The following is a 17,346-nucleotide window of genomic DNA, read 5'->3' as shown; positions in this document are numbered from 1 at the left end:
CTGTTGTATACTATCATGTAAGGAGTCTACAAAAGCAATTTGATAAAAACTGTTGCTATACTTTGAGTAATGGCCCAACTCTGGTCCGATTCCAGTGTGTTGCCATATGACTTCACATATTCAGACACTACACTTCTGACAGGTTTTAAAGAAGTTAAGATGTATTTAAATAACACTTCACTATTTACATTTAAAAAGGCAGTTCTATGAAATGTAAACAGGCCTTGATACGTCACATTTAAAACCTATTCAAAATGATATAGTAAAATGCAGAAACATAATCTATTAATTATAATTCACTTTCTTTCCCTAAATCTTTCAAAGAATATTTTTCAGTCTTATTATTAAAAAAAAACTTTTACCAAGTTAAAATCTGTAGATTTTATTAAATATTCATTTTTATTAAAAAACCTTCTTAAACTTGTTGTGGGACAGAAGATTAATTCTCCAATAAATACATCATGTTTGCAGCAGTAACATAATATCTTGATGCAGCAGCATACTTGAAGATAATATTATCTGCATGTTATCTTCAAGGTTTATCATGAGACAGAATTTGACAAAAAATACAGAAACATCTTCGGGACTTGTTTGATGTCAGACACCGGGTTCGCTCGAAGATAAATAAGGAATTGTTTCCGTTGACGACGCATGTCAGCTACTGATAGTTTATCCGAGATCGTGTAAGTTTCGTTTGTGTCCGGGAGTGAAACAACATCACCGGGTCCGGAGGTTTTCTGGGAGGCGAGAATTGAAGCTCCGATGCTCTAAATAATAATTGGTAGGAGATTGTTATTTGATTTTTATATGAGTAAAAAGGTTGTTGTATTTTTACACCTGCCCGTTGCCAAGTTATAATAGATGAATTCTAATTAACGAGATATATACACCAGACATGTATGCTGTATTTGGAATTTCATACACCTTATGCTCACTCTCAAATTATAACATGGGTGTCTTCTTATACATCAAACACACATGATGTATTCATACACCTCGCGTCCACTGTCAAATTATAACATGAGTGTCTTCTTATACATCAAACACACATGACGTATTCATACACCTCGTGTCCACTGTCGAGTTATAACATGGGTGTCTTCTTATACATCAGACACACATGATGTATTCATACACCTCGTGTCCACTGTCGAGTTATAACATGGGTGTCTTCTTATACATCAGACACACAGACACAGCACAATCATATTTTGTAATTGCTAGAATGCAAAACAAGTTACACAGATTAGATTAACCAAGAACCTGTAGCATCTTATCTGCTTCGTAAACGAACGTAGGCGACATAAGAGGGGGATTCTGTGTGGAAAGGTTCGGCTTCTGCTTCTTAGTTTTAAATATAGCATCACATATGTCTTGCGAGGGTAGTTTATCATCAGGGTTGATGGTAAACAATGGTGAGTCCCATCGTGACATGGAGTTAGGAGCCTCAAACCTCTGCATTAAACCTGGAGCATAAAGTTGGTGAATTTAATCTAAAAATACTTCTGATAGTTTTCTGGTTAAAATCTAAAAAAAACTTTTTCTGGTAAGTTAATAATAACCTGCAGATGTTTCGACACTAGTGAAGAATATTTCTATTCTTTACAAATCAGGCTGGTGGAAAGTGTGTAGTTATGGAGAAAGAACTAGTGGGTATAGGGGTTAGTGGTTGGTTGTTAAGTTTAGTGGTTAGCAGATAATGTAGGGGAAGATTATCCACTAGCATTGTTGTATTTTATTATACCGTCCAATATTTCTTTTGAATATTTTTCTCCATCTTTTTTTTGTTCATTGAATTGATAGATTTGTTGAATAGAAGCAGCGCAATGAATTACGCAATACGTGGTTCGCCCATATTTCGACACACAGTGTAATTCATATCTAAACCCTGAGGGAAAATATTAGTTTTAGTTTTTATAAAAAGAATAAAGAGATTCAAATATTCCATACATATAATACCATTACCAGTTTGACACACAGTGTAATTCATATCTAAAGCCTGTGGAAGATTATTAGTAATAATTTTTATAAAAATGATGGACCGATTTAAATGAAAATTCATTCGAAAAATACATTATAAAATATGAAACTCCTAATATTTTAGTGTGAAAATAAAATACCTTAACTCCTACATCCAGGAGCAATACTGTGCAGTAGAACATGAGTCATGGCACAATGTAGCATGCCATGACAATGGGCCTTGGTATTTAGGTCACAGTATACGAATTACCCCAAAGTTTACCAATAACTTGGTTTTACACACTACATTATACCTTTAATATAATTCATTGAATCGACAATAACAACGTTTTTATCGGAAACATCTCGTTCAACTGCTGATTTAAGCGCGCCTCTTGTTTCAATCTCTTTCCGAGAATCGGCAAAAACAGAATCTCGAACAATATTTAAATCGCTTGCAACAACAACATTAACATCAGGATGATGTTGGTTGAGGTATTTATTCAATTCTCCACATCTTGTTGTTTTCCCTGTGCATGGTCCCCCACACATGACAACCAGTGGCATGATGGTGGCAAGTAAAGTGACAACTCCAGTTAAAAGGAAAAAGATTGAGTTAAATACACCTTTTGTGAAAAAAATATTAAATTGTAATTTGAATAAAGTAAGACACAATGTGATAGTTTTGGGGAATAAATAAGATTCCCACAAAAAATGTTTTAGAAATACACAATTTTTTTAAAGCTGAAATGACAAAAACAGAAGGTAAGTTATTAAAACATTTTAAGGTTATAAATGTTTCAATAAATTATTTGCAAAATCATTTTCCAAACTTTGTTCGTCATCATCAACCACTGTGGCTGAATCTTTTGTAAAATCCTCTTTAATTTTTAACTCAATTTCAACCATTTTCCTGAACAACTGAAACTCTGTCACTTCACATTTCGCAACTTTGTTACAGAAATTATCTATGTTCGAGCAAAACATTTCTTTCAGAGTCGGGTTTATGATTTTTGTGTTGCCGTGGCGATCCACGGCAATATACTGCCCTCGCCTGGACAAAAAGAGATGGCGCTCCGTCAAATGTTGCAAGTTATACTGCAATAAACCAAGAGTGTCGGGTTCAGTAAACCAGCCTTCCCTCTGCCCCATGTCAACATGAACATAGTAATGTTTCTGATAAATTTCTTCAGTTGTTTCATTAAACACTGCGGGTGCTGATAAAAACAAATGCACCAATGCTGCTCTGGTGTAACCAATTTCAACAAGCAAATAGTTCACCCTTTTTTCAAGCGCCAATTGATGTGTGAGAAATATCTTTGGACTGTTTGTTAGGACTTGTTTAATCTGTCCAACCTTTAACCCAAGATGCATTAAATAATCACGCTTGATTTTAAATTCTTGTGCAGAGATATCATTCAGTTCTGGAAACCTTTTCAATAAGTTGTCAGCTTGCTTCTGGTTGAGTTCGAACTCATTAATAAGCTGTTGTTCAACAGTAGTTGCATATGAATCAGTGCTATACAGTTTTGATGTGAATTTTGCTTTTGCATTTGATGCTAGATTGTATTTACCAAGCAAAATGTCTTTGTGGATATCTGGCCGTAGCAATACATTGCTTGTTTTAGAAACAAACGTTGAGAACTTTAGTTTGTAATTACATTTGCCGCAGAGTTGTCTTCTCAGCAGGCACTGTAATATTTTATCCATGAACTGCAGTTACTATAAGACCTATGTACAGCAGAAACAAAGATTATATAGTTTTGAAACTCGCAGTTTAATTAGTAATTCAATAACACAAGATAAAGATAATAATACCAACTTTTTTTTTGTCTTTTTAATTAAGGTAACAAAGATGGAAAATAAATCAAATATGAGGAGGCAACAAAACAACAGTCATAAAAACATGCTATCGTTAAAAATTGGACACGCTCTGAATTTACATTCTTATCTTAATAATACATTAGTTATGTTTTGTTAAAAAAAAAGAAAGGATTAAAAAAGTGACTTATGTAAATCAAACTAAACAGGCCTAAATAACTATTTTTAAAAAGTCAAATACTATCTAGTTCCTAATGCGACTACTAGCTTCGAGTTTAAACTCCAAAATATGCATTAATGTTCCTAAATATTAAGAAATTGTGGTCTAAATTCTCGTAAAAACACGGATACATGTTCCTACCACATTGCATAATATATTCCCCATACATGAGAACGATATTTAAAAAAGAAAAAAGCAAATATATGACGTCATGGGGGATATATAAACAGCCACTTAAGTCACACTTCGCTGCATTCGAGGTTTGTGAACACAGTGTTGTTGCTATGGGAAATTGAGTTTGTTTATTTTAAGCAATATTTTTAATATTTAAGCTATTTTGGTATCAAGTGTTATTATGTCGGTCACGGAGACACCAAGAGATTTAGACAGTGGCTTGCTAATGCACGCTAGAATTGGTTTACAGCGAATACACGCACGTCAGTACCAAGATATAGAACCGCCAATTAAAAATGAATGTCTCACGAAGAAAAACGACAAGACATCCAAAACTACAACACCAGTAGGTAGCCCAAAAGAACCTGCATTGGAAAAACCGAAGAAACAATATATAAACTTGAAGAAAATACCGAAAACGTCCGTTTACTACCAACATGGTAGACAAGGGATGAAATATTGGTATGAAGAGAATAAACCAATAAAATATGAAACGAAAATACCAATGGGACGAAAAGGAACTTTGCTGGGTCTTGTGGATGCACCTTTTAAGTAATAATGCTGTAACATATAAAGTAAAAATGCTATTAGTATTATTCAATATTGGAATTTGTTTATAGTATTTGAAATTGTGCTTCTGGTATTGGTTGCAACCGCCACGCTTTTTAACTGAGGCTCTTTCCCACACTTATATTCATAACGTGGTTTAACAACTGTCGTTCTGCTGTTAATTTCTTTCTGTTTATTGTAATAATATGATCCTTGATATGTTATAAACTGTTATGAATCATGTAAAAGAAATTCAAACTTTCTACAATATTGTTTATGATTTAAAATTAAAAATTGGTTTTCACTGTTTACAAAAAACTTTTTATTTCACTGTCAGACATCTGATATATACATTGTGAAAATACAAAGTGCAGCATCTTGTATTAAAAATTGGCCTTTACCTATTAATTCAATTTACCTGATCCAATAACAAATGTTACCTTTTAATTTGAAATATACACCAAGTGTTAATCCCATTCAAATAAATTGCCCATTGTTACCTCATACACGCTTGTGATGCGATACAATTACAATAGCATTGTTGTGTCACAACTCATATTACTTAGGAACAATCCCATGATACAATTAATGTAACTTCCCATCAACAAACATTGTTGCAAATAACATGACAATGATAGCACCCACTATGTTGTATAAACAATAATGTCTTATTTGTTTTATCTCTGTTCTTTTTTCCCACTGTATCATTTTAGTACATGTATTTTACTAATAGTTAGTACTAGTAGTAGTTCATATGTTTTTTCATTTTATTTTTAATTTCAGCTTTTTTTGTCAAATTAAAAACTAACAGTGTAAAACACTTTACCAGACACAGTTACAATACTATAATATTTTTCACTGTAAAATATTAGGAAAAGTGTTACAGCAATCCTTCAAAACTGTTTTAAGATTTTTTTTGATTTATTGTTTTTTAATGATTTTAAATTATATGACAAATTTAAAGCAACAAAATATAAATTATTTTGCTGCACCAACACAGTACTTTGAATCTCAAAAATTCATATTAAAACATTTGTTTTAAGAGCATGTACATTGTAGTTCATATTACTTAACACTTACGACTGTATTTCTGCTTTCTTTACATTGTAGGAATGTGTTTAAACTTAAACTATGGCTGAAAGTGGAGTTGTAGTGATTAAGCGACTCGATGAAACCGTCGTCAACCGAATCGCGGCAGGCGAGGTCATTCAACGTCCCGCAAATGCTGTGAAGGAAATGATCGAGAATTGTCTGGATGCTGGGTCTACTACTATTACTGTGAGTGGATTATTAAGCCCACTCTGGCACACATGACATATCTTGAACTTTTATTTTGGCTCTTGCCTTCACGAATTTTGCTGACAGACGACTGGCATTTCAAAAGCCAATTCTTACCAGAAGAGTCAAAATACAAGTTTAATACGCCTGGCAACAACAGTATATTATGGCATACCATGGTGTGGGACCTCACCTACAGAGAATACAATACAATTTTAGGACTATTGATCGGAGTCTGGCCTGATTCCCTGGTTTACTTCATCATAGACACTCACCCTTAAATAGGGTGGTTCTATGGCCATGAAATGTGGGTTCTACAAACTTTAGATGGATTTCTATCTCTGCTAATAATCTTTGCATTAAATTTGAAGGTTTCGTTGAAATCTGGTGGTTTGAAGATGTTACAGATATCCGATAATGGACATGGGATAAGAAGGGAAGACATGGAGATTGTTTGTGAGAGGTTCACGACAAGTAAACTCAAAGAATTTGATGATTTGAAAACAATCGCAACGTTTGGGTTTCGAGGAGAGGTAAGAATAAGATAATTTGGGATGGTTTAAACAACTTATGGAGTAATAACATATCTGGCCTAAACCCCAGTTCTTTAAAAAAGGAATTACCCACATAGAAGAGATTAATTTAAATCACTGTTGTTTTGCCGGTTCAAACCATCTTTTCGCTTATGTAAACTTTTCCGATCTTTCATACCGTGTTAGAAAGGATAAAGGGATGTCATTCATTAATTTATATTCACATTGTTTTCACAATTTTAGGACATACTGGTTTTAAATTGAATATTTTGTTGCACATTAAAATGTTCTAATTGTTTACCCCATTTAACTATAGGCTTTAGCAAGCATCAGTCATGTCGCGCATCTTTCCATCACAAGTCGTACTAAAGATAGTAAATGTGGGTACAAGGCAAGCTATCTGGATGGTAGGTTTAGGTTTTGGGTAGAATGGTGAGATTACTTAACGTTTGTACTACTACCTAACAGTGGCAGAACTTGAATAAAATTTCCTGAAAGTTAAACTTTTTTTATAAGCAGTTGCTTCGTTTGCTGCCCTGAAGACTCATGTTTGCAATCGTAATTGTGTTATTGAATAAACCATCAGTTTTTGAGGGCTGTGGTGAGGGATTACTTAATTTATAATTGTATATTCATCGCTGCTACCATTGTGAGTAAATGTGTTCTTAAGCAAGACACTTAACGGCAATTGCTCCAACCCAGTGGTAACTTATGGGTTGTCCAAATTGTCATCCATGGAGAAAAAACAACTACCCACAAAGTTATATGCGTGGTTTATCTTGCATGAAAGATAAAGCAAGTTACATTCATCCATTCACACCACACATCCAGGTCGTATCAAAGGATCCCCCCGACCCACAGCGGGCAACACTGGCACGCAGATTACTGTGGAAGATTTATTTTACAACGTTCCAACGAGAAGAAAAGCGTTTAAAAGTCCGTCAGAAGAACATCAGAAGATAGCTGATGTAATGACGAGGTAAATTAAACAGTTTGATTTATTTAAAATGTGCAAACCGAATTCCTGTTAACTTTTATTTAAAACAGTATCAAATAAAAACAACTCAACTCAAAATTTAATTATATACCAAATAGGTATGAATGAATGTAACTCATTTAAATAGTGGGGCAAGGACAGTCCACATAACACGGTGTTCATACAAATATACATGTCTTTCTACAAAATTATATAACATTTATATAACGTTTATAAATTTATATAACACTAAATACACAGATACGCTTTGCACAACTCCGGCAAATCGTTCACTCTTCGTAAAACAGATGGAGATTCTGGGCCATCAGGGGGGGTTAGTGTGCGGACACAACTTGGTTCGTCATTTGTGACAAATATCGGGACACTGTTCGGGTCTAAGGTCGCCAAAGAGGTCATCGAGGTTAAACATTACGATACGCAACTTCAACTTAAGGTGACATTTTCACTACATTTCTTGAATATGTTAATTATATGACCCTTCTTATTGTAATTGAATGGAAATGAATGTTATTGTTATGATATAACATTCTGCCTGGTAATAACAGAAGAAGAAGACTATTTTTATTTTTCGTGCAGCTTTTTACAATTAAGAAGCATATGTTGCAATGAAACGAAATTCTATGTTCTGATGTAATTTGTCATATGACATCACCCATATATTGATATAGGAAAAAAAATTCAATTAAAAACAGCAATAATACATTACAGACATTTGGTTATATCAGCAATGCCAATTGTTCGATGAAGAAGTTTGTATTTCTATTGTTTATTAACAATCGTCTCGTTGATTGCTCCGTGCTTAAGAAGAGTCTTGACTCTGTGTATCAAGTAAGTCACAATGGGGCTTGTGATGTCACAATGTAGTGTTTTGTGATGTCACAATAGGTAAATGCTAACCACATTGTGATGCAATAGTGAGGTACAAGCTTTATCAAAAATCAATGAATAAAATCTGGATTGTTATTCATTGTGACAGAACAATGAATTGTTATTCAATGTGACAGAACAAAAAAACTATTTTGAGGTTTTCAATATTTTAAATAGTTGTGTGGTTGGGGTTGTTCTCTTTTAGTGAACAACGCTGGTAATTTATTTCATTTGGAAAAAAACTTATGTATTATAAATTATTGTGTATAAAGTGTTTTTACATCATACAATAGAAAAAAACAGTAATAATTGTTACATTCATATTGCTCTGCCTCTAAACTGTTTACTACTTATTCTATCAATTTTAATGATGTCTTAATAGACAGTTGGAATAAAATTTAACGTTATATATCAGAGAAGCTGAAACACTATTTAACTTTATGTTTATGATGAAATTAATAATGTTTTCAAGTCGTACTTACCAAAAGGAAGTCACCCGTTTGTTTACTTGAGTCTTGAAATGCCGACCAACAATCTTGACGTCAATGTTCATCCAACTAAACATGAGGTTGGTGTTATTGTGTTTTCTCAGTTTTAACAAAATCTAGGGTGACATTGTTAAATAAAGTTACATTCATAGTCATACATAGTATAACATAACGTACGGGCAATGGTATCATGTTTTTATTTATGTGGTAACAATCAAGCATTATTTTCTATATTTTCCTGTAGCGTATTGCTTTTAGCTTAACTTTTTTTAAAACATAAGTTTTAATAAAATCTGGGGTGACATTGTCAAAATACATTTACACTCGTAGTTGTTAAACATAAGAAACCTCATTGATTAATGTGGTGAATGCAATACACTTTGGCTCTGCTTTTTTTTAAGATTTTGTGAAAACAGAATACCCGTGGTATAACAACTGTTGTTTCCAGCCACCTGAGGATAAATAAGTTACAATCATTCCATCACTAGGTTCACTTCTTACACGAGGATGAAGTAGTTACAAGTGTACAGAAGCAAGTGGAAGCTTCATTATTATCGTGCGATTCTTCTCGTACTTTCTATATGCAGGTGGTACTCTATTTGTTAGTCATTTAATATGGGTGAGGTCCCAAGGTTGGGCATGCTATGGAACGTTAAGATTTAGGCAACAGTTGACTCATTACCCCGCACTTTGCAATATTGTATCAAACTACCATGAGCAGAACAAAAAAAGAAAGAAAATTTTATGGCCATGAATGACTCTATATCTAACTTAACCACTTTAAACAAGTTAATACTATGTTTCATATCATAGAAACTGTTGCCAACAAACACATCAAAACCAACAGGAGAAAACACGAAAGAATCAACAAAAGATACAACACATCCAACCAAGGACAAGGTATTTGTTATTTCTCGATGTAAACATTTCCCTTCTATTTGATCACAGTATTAAACTATGTCATTCAATTTTGAAACAAAATGCCCAAGCAAAAACATAAAAACAGAAGCGCATGCTGTAGCCTTTAAACATTTATGGAACACATTTTATCACATTGAGATTGCACATAGCTTGCGGCTCTTCCGTTTTCTAGCAAACTATTTACTTCATATTCCCCTATACGTATGCTTATACACATTAACCCCACATAGTAATCTTTATGTTTATCCCAGCAACTCCCCACAAGAGTATACGACCACCAGCTGGTAAGGACCGACAGCAAGTTACAGAAACTCGATTCATTTCTTCTGAAGTCAAAGAACAAAGTAGTTGAAGAACCAAAGATGTAAGAATCTTTATTTGACCGTTTATGACAACGTCAAGTTACAAACCATGTGCAAACTCATTGATTAATGTGGTGAATGCAATATATTTTGGTTCTGCTTGTTTGTATAGACACCTAACAGCAGGGTAAATTCTGGGGTGACATTGTTAAAATACAGTTACATTCATAGTTGTCAAACCATGTGCAAACTCATTGATTAATGTGGTGAATGCAATATATTTTAGTTCTGCTTGTTTATATGAACACATAGCAGCAGAGTTAAGTATGAGTTTGGTATAAAACTGGGAAACTAAAACCTAACAGTATCACTCTTGTTTTAAAAGTTGGGCTTGTCATACCACCCACCCCCAATATTTACTTCATCAGTTTTTTTTCAGACCATCAACCCCTGATGACATAGAGTCACATGATAAAACTTCGGCCGGGTTGCCACGGAAACGTGAGATCCGACTCACTAGCGTCCTCCAGCTGCAAGATGAGGTCAAGCAAAAGTCAAATAAAGGTCAAATATTAATTGTTAGAATTGTTTGTATTGTTGAAAAGAGAATTTAGGAACTACCGCTAAATTTTAAGTAGATTTAGTTAAAGCTATCTAAGTTTTTATCAAGTTATATCAGTTTGTTTAAAAGCCGCCATACTGTACATAGAGATTGTATATATATCATTCGTTCAGTTTGCATCCAACTTTTGTTTCTACAGATTTATGTTTAGTGTTGCACGATCACACTTTTGTTGGTTGTGTTGAACCTGAACTTGCATTGATTCAACACCAAACTAAACTACATTTGGTCAACACTGGAAGATTAAGTGAACAATTATTCTACCAAATATTGCTCCAGGATTTTGGAAACTTTGCTATTTTTCGTCTCACGGTGATTTGAATGATTGCTAAAATATTTATAAATAAATGAACGAATGTAAAATGTATATCTTTTGTGGTGGGGCAGTGATAGTCGTTATGTAACATTCTCGATATTTATCATTTTGTTAATGTATTGATGATAGCTGCTTAAATTTAGAATATTACTTTTGATAACCCTTCCCACGATGTAATAGAAATCATAATTTTCTCCACAAGGAGGCAGCACCGATCTACGAACTTGCAATGCTTGGATTGAACTCGGAGGAATCGGGATGGACACCAGCAGATGGCAGTAAAGAGAAACTTGCGAAATATGTCGTCAATTTCCTCGTTGAAAAAGCTGAAATGTTGAGCGACTATTTCTGCTTGGACATCACAAAGGTTGGATAGGATCTCCCGTATATAACAAGACATATTAGTTTGTCTCCTGTAAATTTCAAATAATGGCATGATCAGTTGTATACCTGTGTTATTACAGCAATACAGAAGCAATATACTACTTCTGTAATCACCCCAATATAAAAAGGTTAATAACACTTCACTGTCCCCATCTAACCAATGCGTTTCATAGGACGGCATGATCAGTGGCATTCCCATGTTATTAAAGCAATACAATCCCCCCTTGCATGGATTGCCAACCTTTGTAATGAGATTGGCAACTGAGGTTGATTGGGAATCGGAGAAGTCATGTTTTGATACGGTGTGTAAGGAGATAGCAAGGTTCTACGCGGTCAAGAACAATTTCACGGACTCTGACATTTTCTCCGAGGAACCGGTTGTCGTAGAAACTGACAGCGAGTGGTCGCCATGGAAACAAATGGTGGAACACGTGGTGTTTCGTGCGTTGCGTGATGTCATTGTTCCCATGACGATGGGGGAAGATGGGACGTTTCTACAACTTGCTAATTTACCCGATCTTTATAAAGTGTTTGAACGATGCTGATTGGTCAGTTTAAATGTTTAGACGATGCTGATTGGTTGGTTTGAATGTTTGGACGATGCTGATTGGCCAATTTAAATGTTGATACTACTGCCATGTTATGTTCAATCATATTCAACAACACACAAGGTGCCTCAATCAGTAAATTACATTATTTCACTTGCTGTCTTTATATAAACCTTTGTTGCTTGCCTTTTTGTACTTTCTTTATTAAAAATATTCAACAAAATTAAAAAGCACTTTGTTTATTAAAACAGTCTTAAAATAGCTGGTAGTATAACCATTCATTATGATTGAACTACTAACTTATGAAAGCAATTTAATTTGCATTGTTTATAAAAAGGTAGAAAATGAATTTCCCAAAATAAGTCCCAATTCATAAACAAGAGAAAACTTTATAACATACATAATAAATGTAGTGGATATATAAGTTATATAAGCAATAAAATATTTCGATTATTATAGCATGAAGCTTATTATGTAAAGCAGTATGCAACAAAATATACACATACGGTCATACGGTAATGATGAACTACAAGTATCCACACAACAGCAGCTTAAACGTTCAGTTGTAATATTTTATATGAAGTAGATGAATATATTAGATATCTATGTTTGTCATGGTTCAGTAGGTTCAGTCTGTACCAAAGTATTTTTGTACAAAGTGGTTTGGGACCACACCATCAACTTCTGTCGATAACATTCGAATTCTCGGATATTTCAACAACACTGTATCAGCACCTAGTGGTCAAAAGGACAATGTTGAGGTTTATTTAACGAAGTGCTCACATGCAGTTGTCAATCATAGAAAACCTCATCGATTACTGTGTAAGTAATATATTTAGCTCTGCTTGTTTGTAGACACCTAACAGCAAGGTAAAATCTGGGGTGACAATGTTAAAATACAGTTACACTCATAGTTAACAAACATAGGAAACTGATTAATGTGGTGAATGCAATATACTTTAGCTCCGCTTGTTTGTATAGACACACCGAACAGCTGTGCGTTTTGTGCATTACAGTAGCAATATACCTGCGGCTACCACTATCGTGTTTGTACATTCTATTATATATGGGTGAGGAACAACTTTAAATTACAAACTCTTACCATCAGGTGTAGTAAATAATGTAAGAAGAATTATCCTTTTATCGGAAACCCCGTGTTCCTCTAAAACTTCAATTGCTTTCACTGCTGTGTTGCCAGATGCTGCAAAAATAAAAGGTTTAATTTTATTTACTTCTTAACATTTAAGTTCAGACTGTTCGAATACTTTATATAAACAAAAAAGGCAGTGCTTGCCACCTAACCAGGAAATACCAGATTCAATACTGCTACCAATGTCCCTGTCGGTATGTATGTGTCTGGGTAAGCTATGGTACTTTAGAAGTACCAATACCACATAAATATTTATGGGCAAGACAGACCATTTAAATTAAATGCATGATGTCAATGTGATTTCTAAATAAATAGCATGATTAATATTAATGTATTTTCTTCTTACACAGAATGGGATACATCAGAAGCACATTTCGTTGAGCAATATCTTTAGGTAGTTTGGCGTAAAAAACTTTGGCTTGATTTGATTCGTCATCTGTTTGAATCAAAATCTTCCCGATTCTAATCGAGCGACAAGAATCTCTTAATCCTTGTTCCATGGCCTCACCTTGTGTGTTTAAACAATAAAAGATTAGGTCTATTATTTAATATTAATATAATGACCTATTCGTAAGATCATATTTTACCAAAAGAAAAACCTTTTAGTTTAATCAGAATAAACATGAATACATTAGTGGTGATTTTACATTAACCTGTGCATCAAGGCTTTTAATATGCTAGTAAAACAAATGTGCACAATATCATCTGATTATATTTTTCAGATTGTTCCTTAATTCCATTTCCCAACCTACCACTTCTAATAATACTAACTCCACAATTTCCGCGATCAAATTTAATTCCATTATACTCAGTATTAGAAGGGGTTGTAACCGTGTGTGGTTTGTATGGCAACAAATTCAAGCCTTCTTCAATGACAAGTCGGATCAAACGATCAGAACTGAAGACAAATTCACTTCGACTTGTATTTCTGGAAAATACGATATATTTACAGTATTATAATATGAACCATTCTTATCACTGCACTTTATATTTGCTTCAAGCGGGTCAACTACCAGTTAGGCAGTTACTACGTGTGGAGTTTTTTTTTTTTATTTAATGACTGCCACTTTGGTCAAATCATTAGTAACCAGTAGGTTTGAGCAATGGCCGTGTTTTAGCCGGCCAGTTAGGCGCGGCGGGCGGATAAAGTAAACGAATTTGCCGAAATATAATATTTTCAATTTATAAATGATTATTAATATTCACCTATCTCGTATTATTGTTTGTAGGCGTCTAACTTGGTCATTTACTTTAATTAATTTCAATTGCGCTCGGGTTTCCTCTGCAAAAATATCATCATCTTCGTAATTCTCACTCGTGGCGGCTTCGTCCATAGCGGTTACATAATTATTGCATGTTGCTGACGGCATCTTAGCTTGTTAACAATAATAAACAGACACGTGCTTTTTTCGCGCAAACCGCTCATGCAGAGAGAAATAGAAATAGCAGGAATTTTGCGAATTTAGGGGAAGTACATAATATCCCAAAAGACTTGTAAACGGAAGAGATAGCACGGAAATTCGGTGAGTATTTCACAATGTTTTATTTGGTATGATGGTATTTATGTATGGTTTGAAGATACTGTTCGTATGTTATGCATTTATAATGTAAAAGAGAGGTTTATCAAATGCTTGCATCGCAATTCTTGTTTATGTTTTAAAAATGGGCACAGAAGAAATATTAACAATGTATGTTAAATGAACCATATTTTCTGATTATTTTACAAGTTGCTTATGTCCAGTGAGATGGCTTCTGAGGTGTTAAGCCCCGAAAATGGATTCCGGCAATCTCTAACCATGGCAGTAGCTGCTATATGCCTGGAATGTGGTTTTGAATCGACGGAAAATATAGTTTTGGAAACTTTGACAGAAATGCTGCAAAGCTGTGAGTTCAATGTGTTTTAATGTTTTGTGTCAGTGTGAGAGTATAGCAGGTGGACTGGCGATTCTGTTTACAAACTTTTGGTAATGTACGCCATTATTTGTCCCACACAGTACGCACACCAAATGTTTAAGCAATAAACCAAATCTGTTTCAAACTGAGCAGGATTTCCTAAATTTTTCTGTGGTTTGGGAATGTACTTGCTGTTCGTGCCGATTTTAAATAAAAGCAAGTGCTCTCACAAAAAATATCACTCTTGTACTCGCAAGATCTTGCAGGAACTACCATACTTCTGTAGACTGGGTTTTATGAATGTGCAAAATTTAATATCCAACTTCTGCCCTGATTCTGACTTTAATATCAATATTGATAGTGATATGTGTATCCTATTTGTCTTTGGACAAGAAGTTTCTCTGACCCAATAGTCACTGTTTAATTGTACCACCCTGGGTGTTGGGGTAAGCCAACTATGGCCTCAATTTCAAGTCTCATTATATTCCACACTGCATGACCTTAGTTATGTAGAACCGAATAATAATTTTCATTCTGACTTCAGACCTCACAGAAGTAGGCAACAGCACTCGTGCATATTATGAACACAGTGGGCGTACCATTCCCACAGACAAGGACGTTATTTTCGCTTTATCCGAAATGGGCTTCAGAAACAAATCTTTGTTGCAATATTCACGAAGGGGAAAAAGAATAAATATTGGGCAAAGTAATTTGGCTGTTTTCTGCTTGTTTGCGATTATTTAATTAGCTTTGATTACCTGCAGTTGTTAAAACCGTGGACACTTCTAACCCTCCTGTACTACAAGTTGGCAAGAGCAAGGGTTTCCCAACATACGTGCCCGAGAATCATAAGTACCCACATTTTCCTGACCCTCATTCATATATTAGGACAACGGTAAGATGGAACTCTTAGCTTAAGCTGTATTAAGTCAAATTGAGTTTAAATTCAAGTCCTGTTTCATACTCACGTAGAACCCAATAGTTATACTGTATAAATGGCGTTTGTATGTCTGGTAACCTTTAGCTTGGCGTGTATTGGGTCAAATTGGTATTAAATCCAAAGTCTGACATACTGTTTCACCCATCTGTGGTAATAAGCCATATCATATGGCCTAAATTTAAAGTCAGTATTATAACTATGTAAAGTAGTACCTCTACCAATTTGTGTATGCTGTATATACGAAGAAATGCCTCTACTAAAAGTAACAAGCTTGTACCTCTATAGTGCCTTTATTTGTATAATTTGAATAGACCAAGAGAAATGTATTGGGACTCAGAATAATAGAATTAATATGTAGTCTATCCATCTTACCAACTGGTCCAAAACTTAACAGAAATATAGTGATACAGCACTGCCACAATACGAGACTTATAAAAATAACCCATTCATTTAACAGACGGGTCAAAAACCTGAAACTGACTATGTGATATTGAGAGAACAAGCATCCGCACAGAAGAGAGATGTTGAGCGAGCTTTGACCCGGTTCGTAGCTCGAACCGGGAGAAGCCATCCCTTGCTACCTGATGATAAGAATGCGTTTCCATGTAAGTTCTTAGCTTTGTTTGACTTGTGTTTGCACTTCTGTACTTTGATGAATGATGATGTACTTTGATGATACACTATGCATATACGACACATATATAATGTAATGTAAATGTATACAAGTACACAACATAACATAGCTTTTACATCTGACCAATAATAATAAAGACAATAATTAATTAAATAATAAAGAGATTGACATAAAAATAAAAATATAATAAATATGATGTATATAAAATATTCTCTCCTTCGAATAAATAAGAAAAGCTATGTTTAAGATTAAACCAATAAAGAGGTGAAAATCAACAGAAAAAGCATTCTGCTTCTGTTGCTTCCAGATGTATCGTGATAAATAAGTAAATAGTTCTTCTGTTAAACAAACATAAATTTATTATAACAATGTCTCGTCTAGCATATGGCCTGACAGTAAAACAACTCAAACAGTATGTGGGTAAATTATATTTCACATTTGTATACACGCTTTTGTTTTTAAGTAAGTTTTTTGTGTTTTCCAGCTACCCCATTTGTGTTATTTTTTTATTAAACTATGACACACATAACCAGGTTAAGATATATTAAGACAGTTTACGATAGAGTAACATGTTCCCTGCAGTAATAGAAGCACAACCACACCTGATACCTTATTTAAATGCATTACTACCTTCTGAGCATGAAACATTAAAGTTGTTCGAAGCTACCAATGATCAAAATAATGAACAGAAGGAACCGGTAAGATTGAAATGATGTTAGGAATTGTGTTGGTTGGATATCTAAGTCTTGT

At 34.2% G+C, this 17,346-nt stretch overlaps 5 protein-coding genes across 6 annotated transcripts; 2 read left to right on the top strand and 3 right to left on the bottom strand.

Annotated features, from left to right (window-relative positions):
- Window positions 1-38: 38 nt before the first annotated feature.
- On the bottom strand, window positions 39-2,759 carry LOC100184342 (protein KTI12 homolog). The gene is made up of 4 exons (XM_026839435.1): window positions 2,274-2,759; window positions 1,745-1,888; window positions 1,264-1,466; window positions 39-767 (listed from the first exon to the last, which is right to left on the bottom strand). The coding sequence occupies exons 1-4, from the start codon at window positions 2,524-2,526 to the stop codon at window positions 543-545; spliced, it is 825 nt and encodes a 274-aa protein (XP_026695236.1). The 5' UTR covers window positions 2,527-2,759; the 3' UTR covers window positions 39-542.
- On the bottom strand, window positions 2,587-3,686 carry LOC113474018 (transcription termination factor 4, mitochondrial-like). The gene has a single exon (XM_026839434.1). The coding sequence runs from the start codon at window positions 3,667-3,669 to the stop codon at window positions 2,749-2,751; it is 921 nt and encodes a 306-aa protein (XP_026695235.1). The 5' UTR covers window positions 3,670-3,686; the 3' UTR covers window positions 2,587-2,748.
- LOC100182748 (DNA mismatch repair protein Mlh1) lies at window positions 2,613-12,195 on the top strand. Of its 2 annotated transcripts, XM_002122499.5 has the most exons (15): window positions 2,613-2,623; window positions 5,834-6,001; window positions 6,373-6,534; window positions 6,851-6,941; window positions 7,366-7,513; window positions 7,772-7,964; window positions 8,240-8,359; window positions 8,871-8,966; window positions 9,375-9,473; window positions 9,700-9,786; window positions 10,059-10,171; window positions 10,549-10,673; window positions 10,871-11,043; window positions 11,250-11,414; window positions 11,605-12,195. In XM_002122499.5, the coding sequence occupies exons 2-15, from the start codon at window positions 5,855-5,857 to the stop codon at window positions 11,974-11,976; spliced, it is 2,091 nt and encodes a 696-aa protein (XP_002122535.2). In that variant the 5' UTR covers window positions 2,613-2,623; window positions 5,834-5,854; the 3' UTR covers window positions 11,977-12,195. The 2 variants fall into 2 exon arrangements, with proteins under 2 accessions (XP_002122535.2, XP_026695234.1); XM_026839433.1 differs by lacking the exon at window positions 2,613-2,623 and having other exon boundaries at window positions 4,254-6,001; window positions 11,253-11,414.
- Window positions 12,196-12,202: 7 nt separating this feature from the next.
- Window positions 12,203-14,630, bottom strand: LOC100181977 (uracil phosphoribosyltransferase homolog). Its single transcript, XM_002127816.5, has 5 exons — window positions 14,336-14,630; window positions 13,882-14,057; window positions 13,476-13,637; window positions 13,082-13,180; window positions 12,203-12,714 (listed from the first exon to the last, which is right to left on the bottom strand). Exons 1-5 carry the CDS (start codon window positions 14,497-14,499, stop codon window positions 12,608-12,610), a joined length of 708 nt encoding a protein of 235 aa, XP_002127852.1. The 5' UTR covers window positions 14,500-14,630; the 3' UTR covers window positions 12,203-12,607.
- A 146-nt stretch (window positions 14,631-14,776) lies between these two features.
- LOC100185111 (transcription initiation factor TFIID subunit 8-like) lies at window positions 14,777-17,340 on the top strand. Its single transcript, XM_026839436.1, has 6 exons — window positions 14,777-14,817; window positions 14,871-15,013; window positions 15,567-15,728; window positions 15,787-15,917; window positions 16,420-16,567; window positions 17,179-17,340. The coding sequence occupies exons 1-6, from the start codon at window positions 14,792-14,794 to the stop codon at window positions 17,307-17,309; spliced, it is 741 nt and encodes a 246-aa protein (XP_026695237.1). The 5' UTR covers window positions 14,777-14,791; the 3' UTR covers window positions 17,310-17,340.
- The last annotated feature ends 6 nt before the right edge of the window (window positions 17,341-17,346 follow it).

Source organism: Ciona intestinalis, unplaced genomic scaffold (genome assembly GCF_000224145.3).
Source record: "Ciona intestinalis unplaced genomic scaffold, KH HT000262.1, whole genome shotgun sequence".
Lineage (NCBI taxonomy): Eukaryota > Metazoa > Chordata > Ascidiacea > Phlebobranchia > Cionidae > Ciona > Ciona intestinalis.
The sequence above is the reverse complement of the archived record's forward strand: the minus strand, read 5'-3'. Positions and strand labels throughout refer to the sequence as shown.